Below are 12,640 nucleotides of genomic sequence, written 5' to 3' on the forward strand. Positions count from 1 at the left end.
AGAAGAAACCGGGGTGGAACGTACCAAACAAAACCTCAGAAGGAGCTTCATCAGCATCATGATGTGGGAGTGTCAGCTGGAAATCGTCCGAAAAGACCAGGAATGAACTCGGGGACGAAGCGTTTCGTACGATGAGAAAGTACGAGTCCGGTCCTGGCTGTAAACCAAAAATAGTTGAATCTTGATCCGGCAGCCTTTGTGACATGCACAACCCCCCCACAGTTCTGGAGTCGTCTCACGTCTCTAGAGACTAGGGCAGTTTGCTTGAGATTCGCGCAGGTGGCTGTATCGTGCAGTTGGGCTTCCACATACGCGCTCTCTGGCAACCATGGTCATACGCCCCCTTTTCCAAACCCACCTTGCAGATCGGCACACCTCTCTTGAGCAGAGACACTTTGGGAATGCGTGACAGGCATCACACGTGGCCACGTAGTCAGCCGCTGCTCTGTAAGACGCAGCTCCTTCTTCCTGTGCCAAGATGGATGGTAGTGGGGTCTTGGTTACATCCCCAGAACTTTTGGCGAACATACCTTCGTCCAGCTGCCCAAATACATCCGTGAATAGTGCCTTGACCGTATGGAAGAGCAGGTCTTCGAAATTCAGTTCAACCTCTTCTACGCCAAGCTCTGCTGCAGCAAACTCTGACCTCAACCACTCGTCGTGAACCTTGATAGTCCCAAATTCCTTCAGGTATAGAATATTCAACCGCAGTCGTCGTCTTGCCCCGACAATTTGGACCTCAAGTCCAGCCATCTGAGGACAAGCATGGACGCATACCCTGAGTTGTCGGTTGACAAGAACTGCGAACCTCTCTGTAGATACCTGTTCCAGGATTGATGCACGTTGAAACCGTTGAATCTCTTCTTCCGCGGCAGTGTGAAGCGGTTTATACTTGCACAAAATGTCACAGTATTCGCGAGAATTCTCTAAGAGTCCATAGCTCAATCCTTTAACGGCCCTGTAGAAGCAGGAATTCTGTGAATCATGCCACAAATAATTCGCATTATAGGCCCTGATGTACTTTATCCTGATCAGCTTTGTTACCTCGTCTCGTTCCTCCGCGATATGATGCCATTTTCGTGAAAAGGTCCATTTCATTAGGTACTTCTTGAGTTTTCAACCGTCTCTCTGTTGATATGTCTTGAGGCACTGCCCATTTCGGCAGACCGGGATGTAAACATGGTACTCAAGTGCTGGACCACAGAACGCTCCGAACGAAAATTCGTGCCCGCAGAAGGCTTGGAATGAGCAGCATCATTTAGAACATCCCACATGGCCTTAGCTTCCTCCCCCACGCTAGTCAAAGCTTTCTGAGGAAGGCTGTATCCAAACATGGGTTTTTCATCAAAACCCGTGCCGCAGCCAGAGGAAAGGCCCACGGGTGTATCTTGGTAAAGAAGATTGTATAGGCAGATCAAACCCCTGTGTTCAATGTCTGCAAACAGATCTCCACGTCTTACTCCGCGACCGGTACTGAAGCCTCTAGGGCGTTCCCCACCACGAGTCTGACATCTTGTTCGCAGTTTATCGGAAAAGGCGTCAAGGACTTTTCGACGTCACGCCGACTCCTTGTCTCAACTCTCCTAACACTTCCAGGCTACATGCGACGGAGACGGACCAGTAGGTCTTCTATCTGGCCTTCAAAGTGCCCCTTGAAAGCCAAGTCAAAGGCCCTGAAATGCAGTGGATGTTGAAGGAGGGGGAACCGCAACTCCCGAAGATGGCGGCTGCAGAGTGCACACTGCTTTCAAGACTGACGATCATAAACTTCTCGCTACCACTTCTGCCTTCCTGAATCAAATTCTGCGGTTTAAGTGTGGCACCACGAATGACGAGTTCGACGAGACCGTAGGAATCGCTGTCTATCACCTCGGTGGTGCGAAAACGTATGTAGCCCAGAGTCGCTTTCAACTCTTTCTGCGAAGATGTGCCCTCGGCAATGTATAGTGCATCAGTGCCGTCCGCCTTATGCTCTACGCTGATTGCCACCTTGAAGCTGCTCGGAGATATTTCAGACAACTGTATTATGGCATCGCACCTAAAAAGCGACGGTGTTAGCGTCGCACACCGAAAACATCAATCCAGTCGATCCAAAAGACTCACCAGCTCCGAACTAACTCGGGGAAAGCGAACACGTTTATCACATCCGTAGTTTTTGGTATCAGTTGACAGGTTGGTGGTCCTGGCTCGTGTGATGGATTCGAGGCTGCAAAAGAGTATCGATGATGCCGGTGCTGCCCGGTGGTCGAGACCTCCTGGTCCTGTTGTTGCAGCTTATGCTGGTAGCCGAGGAGGATCAAGAGACGGCAGTTTGATAATTCAAGTGTGAAGAATAAAATACCAAACGGGTGCTCAGGTGATTTGAATAGAAATCGAGAAAGCCGTTGTAAATCGAAGAGAACGAGTTACGAAAAGAGACTCGTGTTTTCTAGAATGAAGGGAGGTCGAAGGAATAAGAAGAAGCAGAGTTGTATTCCTCCACGGGTGTAAGAAATGGAAGGAATTCACAAAAGAGGAGTGAAACGCAGCAAGTCGCAGGCGAGAACAAAATTTGATCAGTGTTCTGAGAAGGCAGAGCAAACGGATCGATCGTACATTCCTCAACAACCGCACCTTCCCAACAGCGCTTCTGCAAACACATTGTGGACCCAAAAAGAGACACTGCAGCTCTGTATTGACGTAATTCACCCAAATAACACTTGAGAAACACTTGAAACGGAAGGCGGCTAAGAGACCTCAGAAGATATACTGACGATCCTTGAATTCAATCAAAGGTGGCAAACCTCCAAACATATCATCAAATTTCATGGTCCAAGTACATAGCATCGCGCTTTGTGCTCTCTGTACAAACAAATCACGGCCCCAAAAATGCATCAACCCCCAGGTATCAAGAAATCATAGAAGAGGTCTATCCAGACAAAAAGATCGACCATGCTGGGACTCGAACCCAGAACCTTTACCAGCTGGAGATTTAACTTGTTCACACATGTTGAAACCGGAAAGTAACGCGCTACCATTGCGCTACACGGCCTATCAGTATCACCGTGGTGAGATCTTCAGCTCAAGACTACATCTGTTACAGACATATTGCAGCGCAAAATCTTTCTTCCTCTTCACTTCTGTAACGAACACAAAACATACCTGGAAAAGACAACTGCAGAAGCGATCAGAAAAGTCACAATCAATAAAAAGATATTGGACTCGGATACCGGGAGTCGAACCCGGGGCTGTTGAGAGATTTCAAGACTGAATCTAATCAGACACTTCTGAGAAGTGAGAGTCAACTATGTTACCGCTACACCATACCCGATTTTGGAGAGTGTGGTTTCCGATTTGGATGCGAGTTGTGAGCGAAACGGGGTATATCAGGTAATGGGTACTAGGTTGTGTGGATATCATGACTCAAATCAAAGTTCTCTATCACTGGCAAGGCAGGCTCCCCCTGCCAACACCATGTTCCTTGATTCTGTCCAGGGATGCCCAACTCCAAGAAGTCCAATTCTTGTTTCATCAAAGACCAAAAGAACATTGCCAGCACCAGTGCATATGTTATTGTTGCGTGCATATGTATGAACGTGTGATTGTCACCCCCAAAAACTTGCTCAAGATCTCAACAGTCATGCCTACCTAAGATAGCTTGAGAACCCATCATCGCCAACTTCATCCTCTCCCAGATTCCCACAAATCTCCTCAATAGCTTTTATCAAATCCACCGTTCCATCCTCGGGTAATCCCCCTCCCTCCTAGGCCTCCGATCCATATGCCTCATATGCTTTTCCGACGGCGGCAACCGTTGCCAAACATCCCTATACACCCCCCTCGGCACAACCGCAAACCTTTCATCAATCCTAACCTTGTTCTCCTCCGTACACATCAGCAGAAGCGGACCCTTCCCGGCATCATCCTCCTTCAAGAAAAAATCAACCAACCCTTCCTGTTGACTATCCAACAGCTGCCAGTACCTAGGCGTAGTCCCCGCCCGGCTAGTAATAATGTAGACGTTCGGCGGCTGAGCAAGATTCTGTTCTTCAGCCTTCCATCAAAATTCACCACACCTCCCAAAATCCTGTCCTCAGCCCAGTAACCAACCAGGTTTGACACCCCCAAGGGGTAAATATCACCATGTAAATGGTAAGGGTGGTGAAACATAGTAGGAAGCGTCTCATCATCCGGGTCTTGCTTCCAGTGGGTAATCGCCTCGATGGAACGACCTCCCGTTCCCTGGTGAACTTCGATACCAACATCGAACAGAAGAATCCCTATTAAATTCAAAGCCATAGCAACGAGCTCAATGAGGCGAGTGTTGAAAACCTTGCTATCAGGCGTGGATTGGACGTACTTGGTTGTCAACTCACGGGGAAAAGACAGGAGCTCAAAGTCAAGCTTGTCCTTGTACTCAAGGGCAAACTCTAGAGCGCCGGGGCAGAGTTCAGGGTGGTGCTCAATGGGGTGGTTGCCATAGACGGCAGGGATGCGCTGGTCCCAGGCTACGTCTTCAATCGGAAGACCGTCGATAATTTGAGCGTAGGTGAACTGAGCTAGCTTACTAGAAAGGACGTTTCTCATGGCGCGGATGAACAGAGTGTAGTGGGCTGTGGTTTTCTGTCTCGCAGAGAAGCCAAGACGGGAGGGAGTTGTGGTCAAGGTGTGCGCGCCGCTTCATCCTTGCTGAGAGTGACTTCAACGTAGCCTCGTCCATTTTTTTTCGTTGTTGACGCGTACAGGCCTATCTGTGTGTGCTTCTGTTGTTGTGTAATGGTAGGAAATGAGGACGGAACGAACACTGCAAGGTCGATTTGAGCAGGAGATGAAGTTGGAGAAAGCAGGCACCCTATATTGGGCCTGCGCCACATGTAAATAGAGGTTGGCTCCCCTTAAATAACCCGCGCCGTTACCCAAGCACCCGTTGGTTGTGAGCACCGCCAACATAACTGTGCTATTATACATTCATGCATATTCTTATAACTGATTCCAACTTCAGGTTGTAGGGCTGTGGGGCCCTAGATCAACCTCGTGATGGTGGTCGTTAGGGCGAGTTGGGCCGATGTCACACCATCGCCGCTGGTTTACCCCTGCCGGAGTATGTGGACCATGCTATTTTGGATAGATTTTAGACCATAAAGGGCTCAGCTTCGTTGAAAGATACCGGCGATATCAGACGCCTTTGGCTGAACTGAAACCATCAGTTGGGACTCAGTAGAGCAGACAACTGGTGGTCGTTGGGACCATTCTGTTGTGATGAGTTGAGGGCCCGGTCTGGCTTCGAGATTGTTAGCCACGATGAGCTTCAGAAGTCAACAACGTAAATTAATGTAACCGCAACTCCGTCCGCGGAGCCTTTGACAGGTAGAGTTGCTTTTTGAGATTGAATGCGTGGCGTTAATGGGACATGGGAGTATCAGATAAAGATTGCTCGGGACGTGACAGGGAATATACTTTGCTTCGTTTTTAAAATGATTTTGGAAAACTGTGTCGCGTGGTATGTGCTGTAGAAAATCGACCAAATCCCCCCGTACCCATCAGACAAGCACAATGTTGCCCATCCCACTTGCCTCCTCTCCCCTCATAACCCCCTCTACAAAAGCTTCCCCCACAACCTGCCACCTATTCTCTTCTCCATCACTCCTCAAAACATACGGGGTCCAACACCCCTTCACAACACCAATTTTATCCCCTACTCGGGCATACCGCGGAACAAGCCCCAAATACCCCCTCTTAGTTTTCACCAACCTCCCCTCTCAACGGCTTCCTCATCGCCACTCTAATCTCTTCAATTGTCTTTTTCGATTGCCTCGACTCCAAGGAAGCCATAGTCAACCTTCCCTTTCCTAGAGGCCGCATTTGCCTCGGTGAGTATGTCTGCCCTGGTAGAGAAGGCGACCTCCCAGTCGTCCCGTCGAGCAACAACGAAAATATCTCTGCAAAAGCGTCCGAATAGGGGTGCATGCCGCTCGAATCCTTCCTAGCAACCATTGTGTGCCAAAAGGCCGTAAAGACAGAGCCATGAGCAGGCGGGTACATCGTGTGAAAGTTCCTGGAAACGAATTTGATGCATCTGATCCAATCTTTGTTGGCCGACAGAGGATGTACGATATCCGGATCTGAGAAAACAGTGCTCATCACAGCAATGGTATCAAACACCGTGCCTTCAGTGTGTAGTTCGCTGTTGTTGAACCCAATGATTTGGTAACCAGCCGGATGTTTGGGGAATTTATACGCCTTTTCCGACCCAGAGGCGTTTGTACACGTTTGCGGTCGAGCTCTCATATCCCAGCGCAGTTGTCTCTCGAGGCTCATGGTCGATCGAGCTGAGCATGGACTTGAGCGGGGCCGTGTTCCGCTTAAGCAAACCGACCACCACATCGTGATACAGATTCGAATACTTGTAACTGTCGTGGTAGCTAATCTTGATCCAGCTGTTCTTGATCTCAACCATTCCCAGCAAGCCATAGATTTTGTCTCGGGCGTCGTAACAAAGAGATTGCCGAGCGCTCCTTAGAGCTGGACTGATTAGCCATTCCTCTGGCCATGGCTCTTTGGTCGCTGGATATCCTTCGCGATCCGAAAAGAGTCTCAAGATCTGGGTGAAAGGATCAGGGCCCGGAAACTTGAGATTAAGCCATTGAGTAACGCCACTCTCTTGAAGAGTGAGGCAGGCGCTGGTGAAGACGTTCCAGCTCATCATTGTCCTAGCTTTGTGCTCTCCGCCACAGGCTAGAGTGATATCCTGAGACAAGATCACCTCCTGGTAAATCCATAACCTCTGGAACCATGGTCGTGTCACCAGATCCCACACACCAACCCAGGTCGCCGAATCTGCGGTTGGCAGACAGAGTCTTTCAAAGTCCTCTGGACATCGAATCGCCGATGCATGCTGTATCAAATCGGGAGCATCGCGTAGAAAGTCGAATGCAGCTGCCGCCTGCGCCTTTTCGTCGTTGGTGCCCTGATCGATGCAGATCTGATCTATTCACAGCACCACCGAGTGTCCAGATGGTCTCAAGTGCTGAAGAACACCGTACAGTGACTTGGTAATAAGCTTCTCATGTCCATCGACATTGATGGGCATATCAAAGGCACCTGGTCCCCATGTGTAGCTGAGCGCGGTGTACCAGATCGGTTTAACCAGGTCATCCATCAACAGGCCAAACTTGTTTTGAAGCACGGTAACATGTGCCGACTTCATAAGCTCCGACTTTTCTGCATTCCAGTGAACAGTGATGGAGGGTGCGGCATATCGAGACGTCGTTGCTGCCTGGTTTGATTTCCAGAACCCGAATTTCATACGGGTCAAATATAGGTCGATAAGGTGTTCCAGGTGAGTCATTTCTTGGATATATCTTCTTCTTTGATGCCCATGCTGTAACCGCGGCTTCCGGGAACCTATCGGCCTCTGATGCTATACCAGGCTGTTGCCCGAATCTCGCAGGCTCAAGGATGGGATTGTCCCGCCATTCCGAGTAGCAACCGAGTCTTCACTCGGAAAGATCATGCAAATGTTGGTACAAGCGGTCGACCGTGAGTTCTGGCATGTCCAAGTGTTTCTGAACTAAATGGCCACTGGTGAAGGTTGTTTGAGGATTTTCAACACAGCCAGGCAGGAGGCAGACAACCAAGCTCTGGCCAGGCAGTTGGGTCGCACCAACCCAACATACAAAACAACTGCTGCACTCACCCCATTACATCTGCACAACCAACCACCACCTTCTAGAATCAAGACCACATAGAAAAAGGAACACGAATCAAGGTTAGCAAAAAGAAGTGGGGACTGAGAAAAATGCAAAAAATGATGCGGTTTATGTGGATCGAACACATGACCTTCAGATTAATGATTGAAGTGGACTTCAGTCTGACGCTCTCCCAACTGAGCTAAACCCGCTTCTCATATCGTTGGGCTACGGATATTACAATCATGGTAGTACAAGCAGCTTGCTGCTGAATCTAGTCCAGTTTAATAATGCACTGACTTTTGGCCCCAAGGACCAGAAGCAAGCCTGGGAATAGCGCCATCCCCTTGTTGACATCCAGTCCCTTCAGCCGCTAGAACCACCAGTGAAAAGGGGGGTAAAAAGGGCCAATTCGTTACTGTAAAGAAGCTCATTATCAGGGAAACTAATACAGACACTGGCCACCGCATCGTCACAAACCCGTATTGTTCTGTTTCATTACCCATACAGCTGCAGGGTCCAAAGCCCAAGCCCACAAGTTGCCAGACAAAGAGATTCCTCCCCATCAACTACCGTCAGCACGCTTGGGAATAGCGTCATAGACACGGTCAACAAGACCATTCCCCCAAACCCGTCCTCCTTTCCCCCCATCTCCCAACCCCAATACCTCGGAGAAAAGGACCCAAACAGATCTCCCAAATCACGATCCCCAAACGCATGACATCAGCCACTCCCCTCTAAACCAAGTAGAAGCCACACAAGTGGAGGCAAGTACCTCGCACAGTGTGCGCCCCAAAACCACACCATTCGACCAGAACGTTCACGATGTCCCCTTTCCCCTCAAAAGAGCCTCTGTCATCGTCATCAATCATGACCAAGTTTGGCAAGTCCCCTATTGATGATGTCAGCAAAGAAGTACATACACATGCGGAAAGTTGCGTTGAGTTGTGGAGAGCCACACGAGCTTACGTACAAAGTAAACACTTGATTTGCCGGGCATTACTTTGTGCCTTGGCGTATTCGCCCCCTCCCCTTTTCCATCCTTCTCAGCCACTGTTGACTGGGCTGTACCTGGGCTAAACTTCCAGAAAAAGATCCAAGTCACCCAAGACAAAAATTTGAGATGAAGGCTCACAGAAAGACAACCAAGGAAAAAAGAGTGGGAGTTTTGACCCAAAGTCAAATTAATGCTTGTTGTTGATGTTGTCAACCTGGGTATCAGGGAACAGAAAGAGAGAAGCCTCGGAATAATCTATGTAACATGTGTAGTGTGTGTGTGTGTGTGTGTGTGTCGTTCCCATTCCCTTCCCAAAAAAAAGATAACGAGCGCTCAACCTCGCCATAAACCAACCCTTCCTTTATCCCAAATGCCTAAACCAAAAACGCGCGCAAAATGCCCATAAAACCACTTATTAGTCTATCATAAACGCAGCCATCATCACCCTCAATCCTACTCAGAGACAGCACCGAAGCAGGTCTCCATGATAATACCGGTGATTTGATATGGGTCGGCGTTGGAAGCGGGACGGCGATCCTCAAAGTAGCCATAACCCTTGGCCGCGCATTCCCTTGGGATACGGATAGAGGCGCCGCGGTTAGCGACGCCGTAGGAGAAGGTGTCGATAGAGCCAGTCTCGTGACGGCCGGTAAGGCGCTTCTCGTTACCCTCGCCGTACACGGCAATATGCTCGGCGTGGCGGCTCTCGAGCTTCTTGATGGCGGCCTCGATGTGCTTCATGCCGCCCTCCTCACGCATCTCCTTGGTGGAGAAGTTGCTGTGAAGACCGGCACCGTTCCAGTCGCCGGGAATGGGCTTGGGGTCGAAAGAGACCTTGGCACCGAACTCCTCGGCCACACGGTGGAGAAGGAAGCGAGAGAGCCAAAGGTGGTCACCCATCTCGATACCCTCGCAAGGGCCGACCTGGTACTCCCACTGAGCGGGCATCACCTCGGCGTTGGTGCCAGAGATCTTGACGCCGGCATACAAGCAGCACTTGTAGTGAGCCTCGACGATGTCACGCATGACAACTTTGCCAGCACCGACACCGCAGTAGTAGGGGCCCTGAGGAGCAGGGTAACCGTTCTTGGGCCAGCCATAGGGACGGTCGTTGAGGTCGAGCAGAGTGTACTCCTGCTCAAGACCGAACCACGGCTTGTGCTCGGCGTGAGCCTCCATCAACTTGGCGCACTCATGGCGGTGGTTGTACTTGTTGGGGGTGCCATCGTTGTTCAAGCACTCGGCAAGAACACTGTTTACTGGAGTTAGTTATGTAACAACCTCTTGAGTTCAGGACTTCACATACAGAATGTTGGGGGTACCCCTGAACGGGTCGGGGAAGACAGCAACGGGCTGGAGGTAGATATCTGAGTTCTCGCCGGGAGCCTGGCCAGTGGAGGAACCGTCAAAGTTCCACATGGGAAGCTCAGCGGGAGTATAATCGGTGTCCTTGGCATCAAGAGTCTAATAGGAGCACCATGTCAGTGTCTGGTGTTCCATCAAGATCTAGCTTCATTGTCCCAAAGATGTGGCATGCACAGCCCGGCAACGGCGCTGAATTTGGCTTTGCGGTGTGTCGACAATTCGTGATCCGGGATCCTCGTGTTCATGCGATATGCGGTGCGGCGATGTCCGTCGGCTGGCGATGCAAGTCTGGCCGGAGCAAGCCAGGGACCGTCGGAGTAGCGGCGAGGAGTTTGTCGAGTCACAAGCGGTGTCGTTGCTGGGATTGTCCATGGCGGGGTTTGCCAGCGAGCATGCAGAGTGGGGTGAAATCGTGATTTTAGCGGGGTGTGATTCCGCTCGCGTCAGCAACGCAGAAGGCGAAATCGGAGTCGCGCCGAGGTTTCCCCAAAAATTCGAGTGGAATGTGGTGAGCCGCCGGTAGCAGTTGACTGGATGCGGACCCAGATCCGGAGGTGACACCAGATCACAGGCTAATCCGCAGGTGGTGTGGGTGGTTTCGTCGTTTTGGGTTCGTCGTTGGTTGACCCGCCAAGCCGCAGCATGCCCAAAAACCATTGTTTGCCGGTTGTGCCGTCATACGAATGACGACGGACAAGAAGAAACATAGAAAAAGTTCGGGACAAGAACATCAAAAGAATATTGACATACCCTTGATTTTGAGCGGACACCGCCCTCACTGTCGACCCAGATGTACTCGGCAATGATCTTGCCGCCCTGAGGCAGACGGAGGAACTTTTGCAAGTTCTCCGTGTAGGTGATATGTGATGGGTCGGCCTGAAGAAGCATGTTAGCCTTCCCGTTCATAGACAGAGTCGAATACCATAACGACGAGATAACTCACCATTTTTGTGAAGTTGTGGGGGTTGTTGTTTTCGAAAAAGTGGTATAGGATCCGGCGAGGATGAGAGTTGGTTTGTAGGTGAAGAGTGACAAAAGTTATGCAAACTCGATAACAAGAGAAGACAGAATGTCGATGCGCAAGGCGATAGTGGAGGAGAAAACAACAAAAGAAGGTTCAACGGGCAGCGGGGGCTGAGGCTTTTATGGTAAAAAAGATTGTCGTCTGAAGGTGGACTTGCAAAGCGTTCACGGTGGCAGGGCAGTGCGAACAAGAATTACAGGAACATGCGGTACCTTGCTCGAGGTACAGTACAGAGGTACCTGGAACACGCCGAGGCGGCAGCAACCCAGGAACACCGTACAACAAGGGGTCTGGGAGTGTGGGGAATGGACAGATGGGAAACTGTGTGTCCTCCCAGTGACACAGCGAGCATCTGAAAAGCCAGCCGAAAAGCAGCTGTGTGATGGAATCGTCCACGGATGCGTCCTTGTGTCCTCGACGGCCGTGGCCTGTCTCATGAAGACCTAGTGGGGTGGTTGGTGGGGCGAAACCAGCGATGGCTGGGCGCGGTACGTACCGGCCGGGCGGTAATTACACACATTACCAGTTGGTAATACTTCCCGTACCCGAGGCGTCCAGGTTAAAAACAGCGCAACGGTTTCTCTATCGGCGGCCGCTGCGCCCTTTGCGTTTCATTGCCGGGCTACACATTTCGCGATGCCGCTTTTTAAGGGTTTTTCTTACGTACATTTGCAACACTGTTGGTGCCAGACGAGAGAAGGTCGTGTACACTAGACAGGTCCAGATCGGATGGAAGTTGGCAAGCTTGCCCAACGTTTGCTGGACTTTGTTGAATCCAGCCATCTTGCCCTTGTGGGATCTTCCTCGTCGGGTCTCATATGTCCAAGACACACAGTCATCAGTCCTCGTAGTCTGTTTCCACTTGTTGACCACGAGCATCGATGTCTTTTTCCAGGGTTCTGTTGATGCCCTGTGACACATCTTGGAGGAACCACAATCCACATGCTGCCCCGCAAACTTTTGGAGTTTCTTTCACATGGCATCGCGGTCGACGGCGGGACATCCGTGGGTCTGTGATAGGAAGGCTCGGCGACCCGGGTGACCGGGGTGCGTGACGCCGAATATCAAAATTCGGTGTTGCTTGCGGTCCGACTTCAGCCATTGAGCCGGTACCGAAACGCTCCATCTACAACTGAGACATGAGGCAATATTAATCCTCAAGGCTGGAAAAAAGAAAAGAAATTGGAAATGGAATCGCTGAGGTCTTTTTCCCATCGCAGCGGCATCTTTCCTGCCGTGTACTAACCCTGAGAAGGTTTGGGTTGAACATGGGGCTGAAAGATGAAAGTGCTGGGTTCTGGAAAATCATCCGCTCATCCTGGCTCGTTCATCGGAAGACTATCATTCCTGCTCCGGCCGAGTCTCCGGGATCTACTTCTTGGACGCGGGTTTCCGGCTCAACAATGAACAGATGTTGCTGTCATTGTGTAGGGTTGCGAGCGGAAGATGATGAGAGGGCTAATGTAATAGGTGCAGAGTGCATGCTGAGATGGGGGTCAGTTCTGTCCGGTTGTCGACATGGAATGAGTGCGTTGTTTGAAGTCTTGGGCAGGCCGAGACCTTCTGTTTCTCCCCATCAGGAAGCGT

General features: G+C 50.6%; 3 protein-coding genes and 3 non-coding genes across 6 annotated transcripts; 3 read left to right on the forward strand and 3 right to left on the reverse strand.

The window, feature by feature from the left end:
- Window positions 1–1,629: 1,629 nt before the first annotated feature.
- QC764_0041700 (uncharacterized protein) lies at window positions 1,630–2,641 on the reverse strand (the record flags this gene model as incomplete). The annotated part of the gene is made up of 3 exons (XM_062940291.1): window positions 1,630–2,019; window positions 2,104–2,261; window positions 2,614–2,641. The coding sequence occupies 3 exons, from the start codon at window positions 2,639–2,641 to the stop codon at window positions 1,630–1,632; spliced, it is 576 nt and encodes a 191-aa protein (XP_062803584.1).
- Window positions 2,642–2,926: 285 nt separating this feature from the next.
- Window positions 2,927–3,031, forward strand: QC764_0041710. The gene has a single exon. It is a non-coding gene; the product is annotated as a tRNA-Arg (tRNA).
- A 169-nt stretch (window positions 3,032–3,200) lies between these two features.
- On the forward strand, window positions 3,201–3,310 carry QC764_0041720. The gene has a single exon. It is a non-coding gene; the product is annotated as a tRNA-Glu (tRNA).
- Window positions 3,311–3,703: 393 nt separating this feature from the next.
- On the reverse strand, window positions 3,704–4,566 carry QC764_210210 (uncharacterized protein; the record flags this gene model as incomplete). The annotated part of the gene is made up of 2 exons (XM_062944730.1): window positions 3,704–4,021; window positions 4,051–4,566. The coding sequence occupies 2 exons, from the start codon at window positions 4,564–4,566 to the stop codon at window positions 3,704–3,706; spliced, it is 834 nt and encodes a 277-aa protein (XP_062803585.1).
- A 3,224-nt stretch (window positions 4,567–7,790) lies between these two features.
- QC764_0041740 lies at window positions 7,791–7,879 on the forward strand. Its single transcript has one exon. It is a non-coding gene; the product is annotated as a tRNA-Phe (tRNA).
- Window positions 7,880–8,916: 1,037 nt separating this feature from the next.
- Window positions 8,917–11,433, reverse strand: GLN1_2 (glutamate--ammonia ligase). The gene is made up of 3 exons (XM_062944731.1): window positions 10,780–11,433; window positions 9,971–10,128; window positions 8,917–9,916 (listed from the first exon to the last, which is right to left on the reverse strand). The coding sequence occupies exons 1-3, from the start codon at window positions 10,933–10,935 to the stop codon at window positions 9,118–9,120; spliced, it is 1,113 nt and encodes a 370-aa protein (XP_062803586.1). The 5' UTR covers window positions 10,936–11,433; the 3' UTR covers window positions 8,917–9,117.
- Window positions 11,434–12,640: the final 1,207 nt, after the last annotated feature.

Source organism: Podospora pseudoanserina, chromosome 2 (assembly GCF_035222485.1).
Source record: "Podospora pseudoanserina strain CBS 124.78 chromosome 2, whole genome shotgun sequence".
In the NCBI taxonomy this organism is placed as follows: Eukaryota; Fungi; Ascomycota; class Sordariomycetes; order Sordariales; family Podosporaceae; genus Podospora; species Podospora pseudoanserina.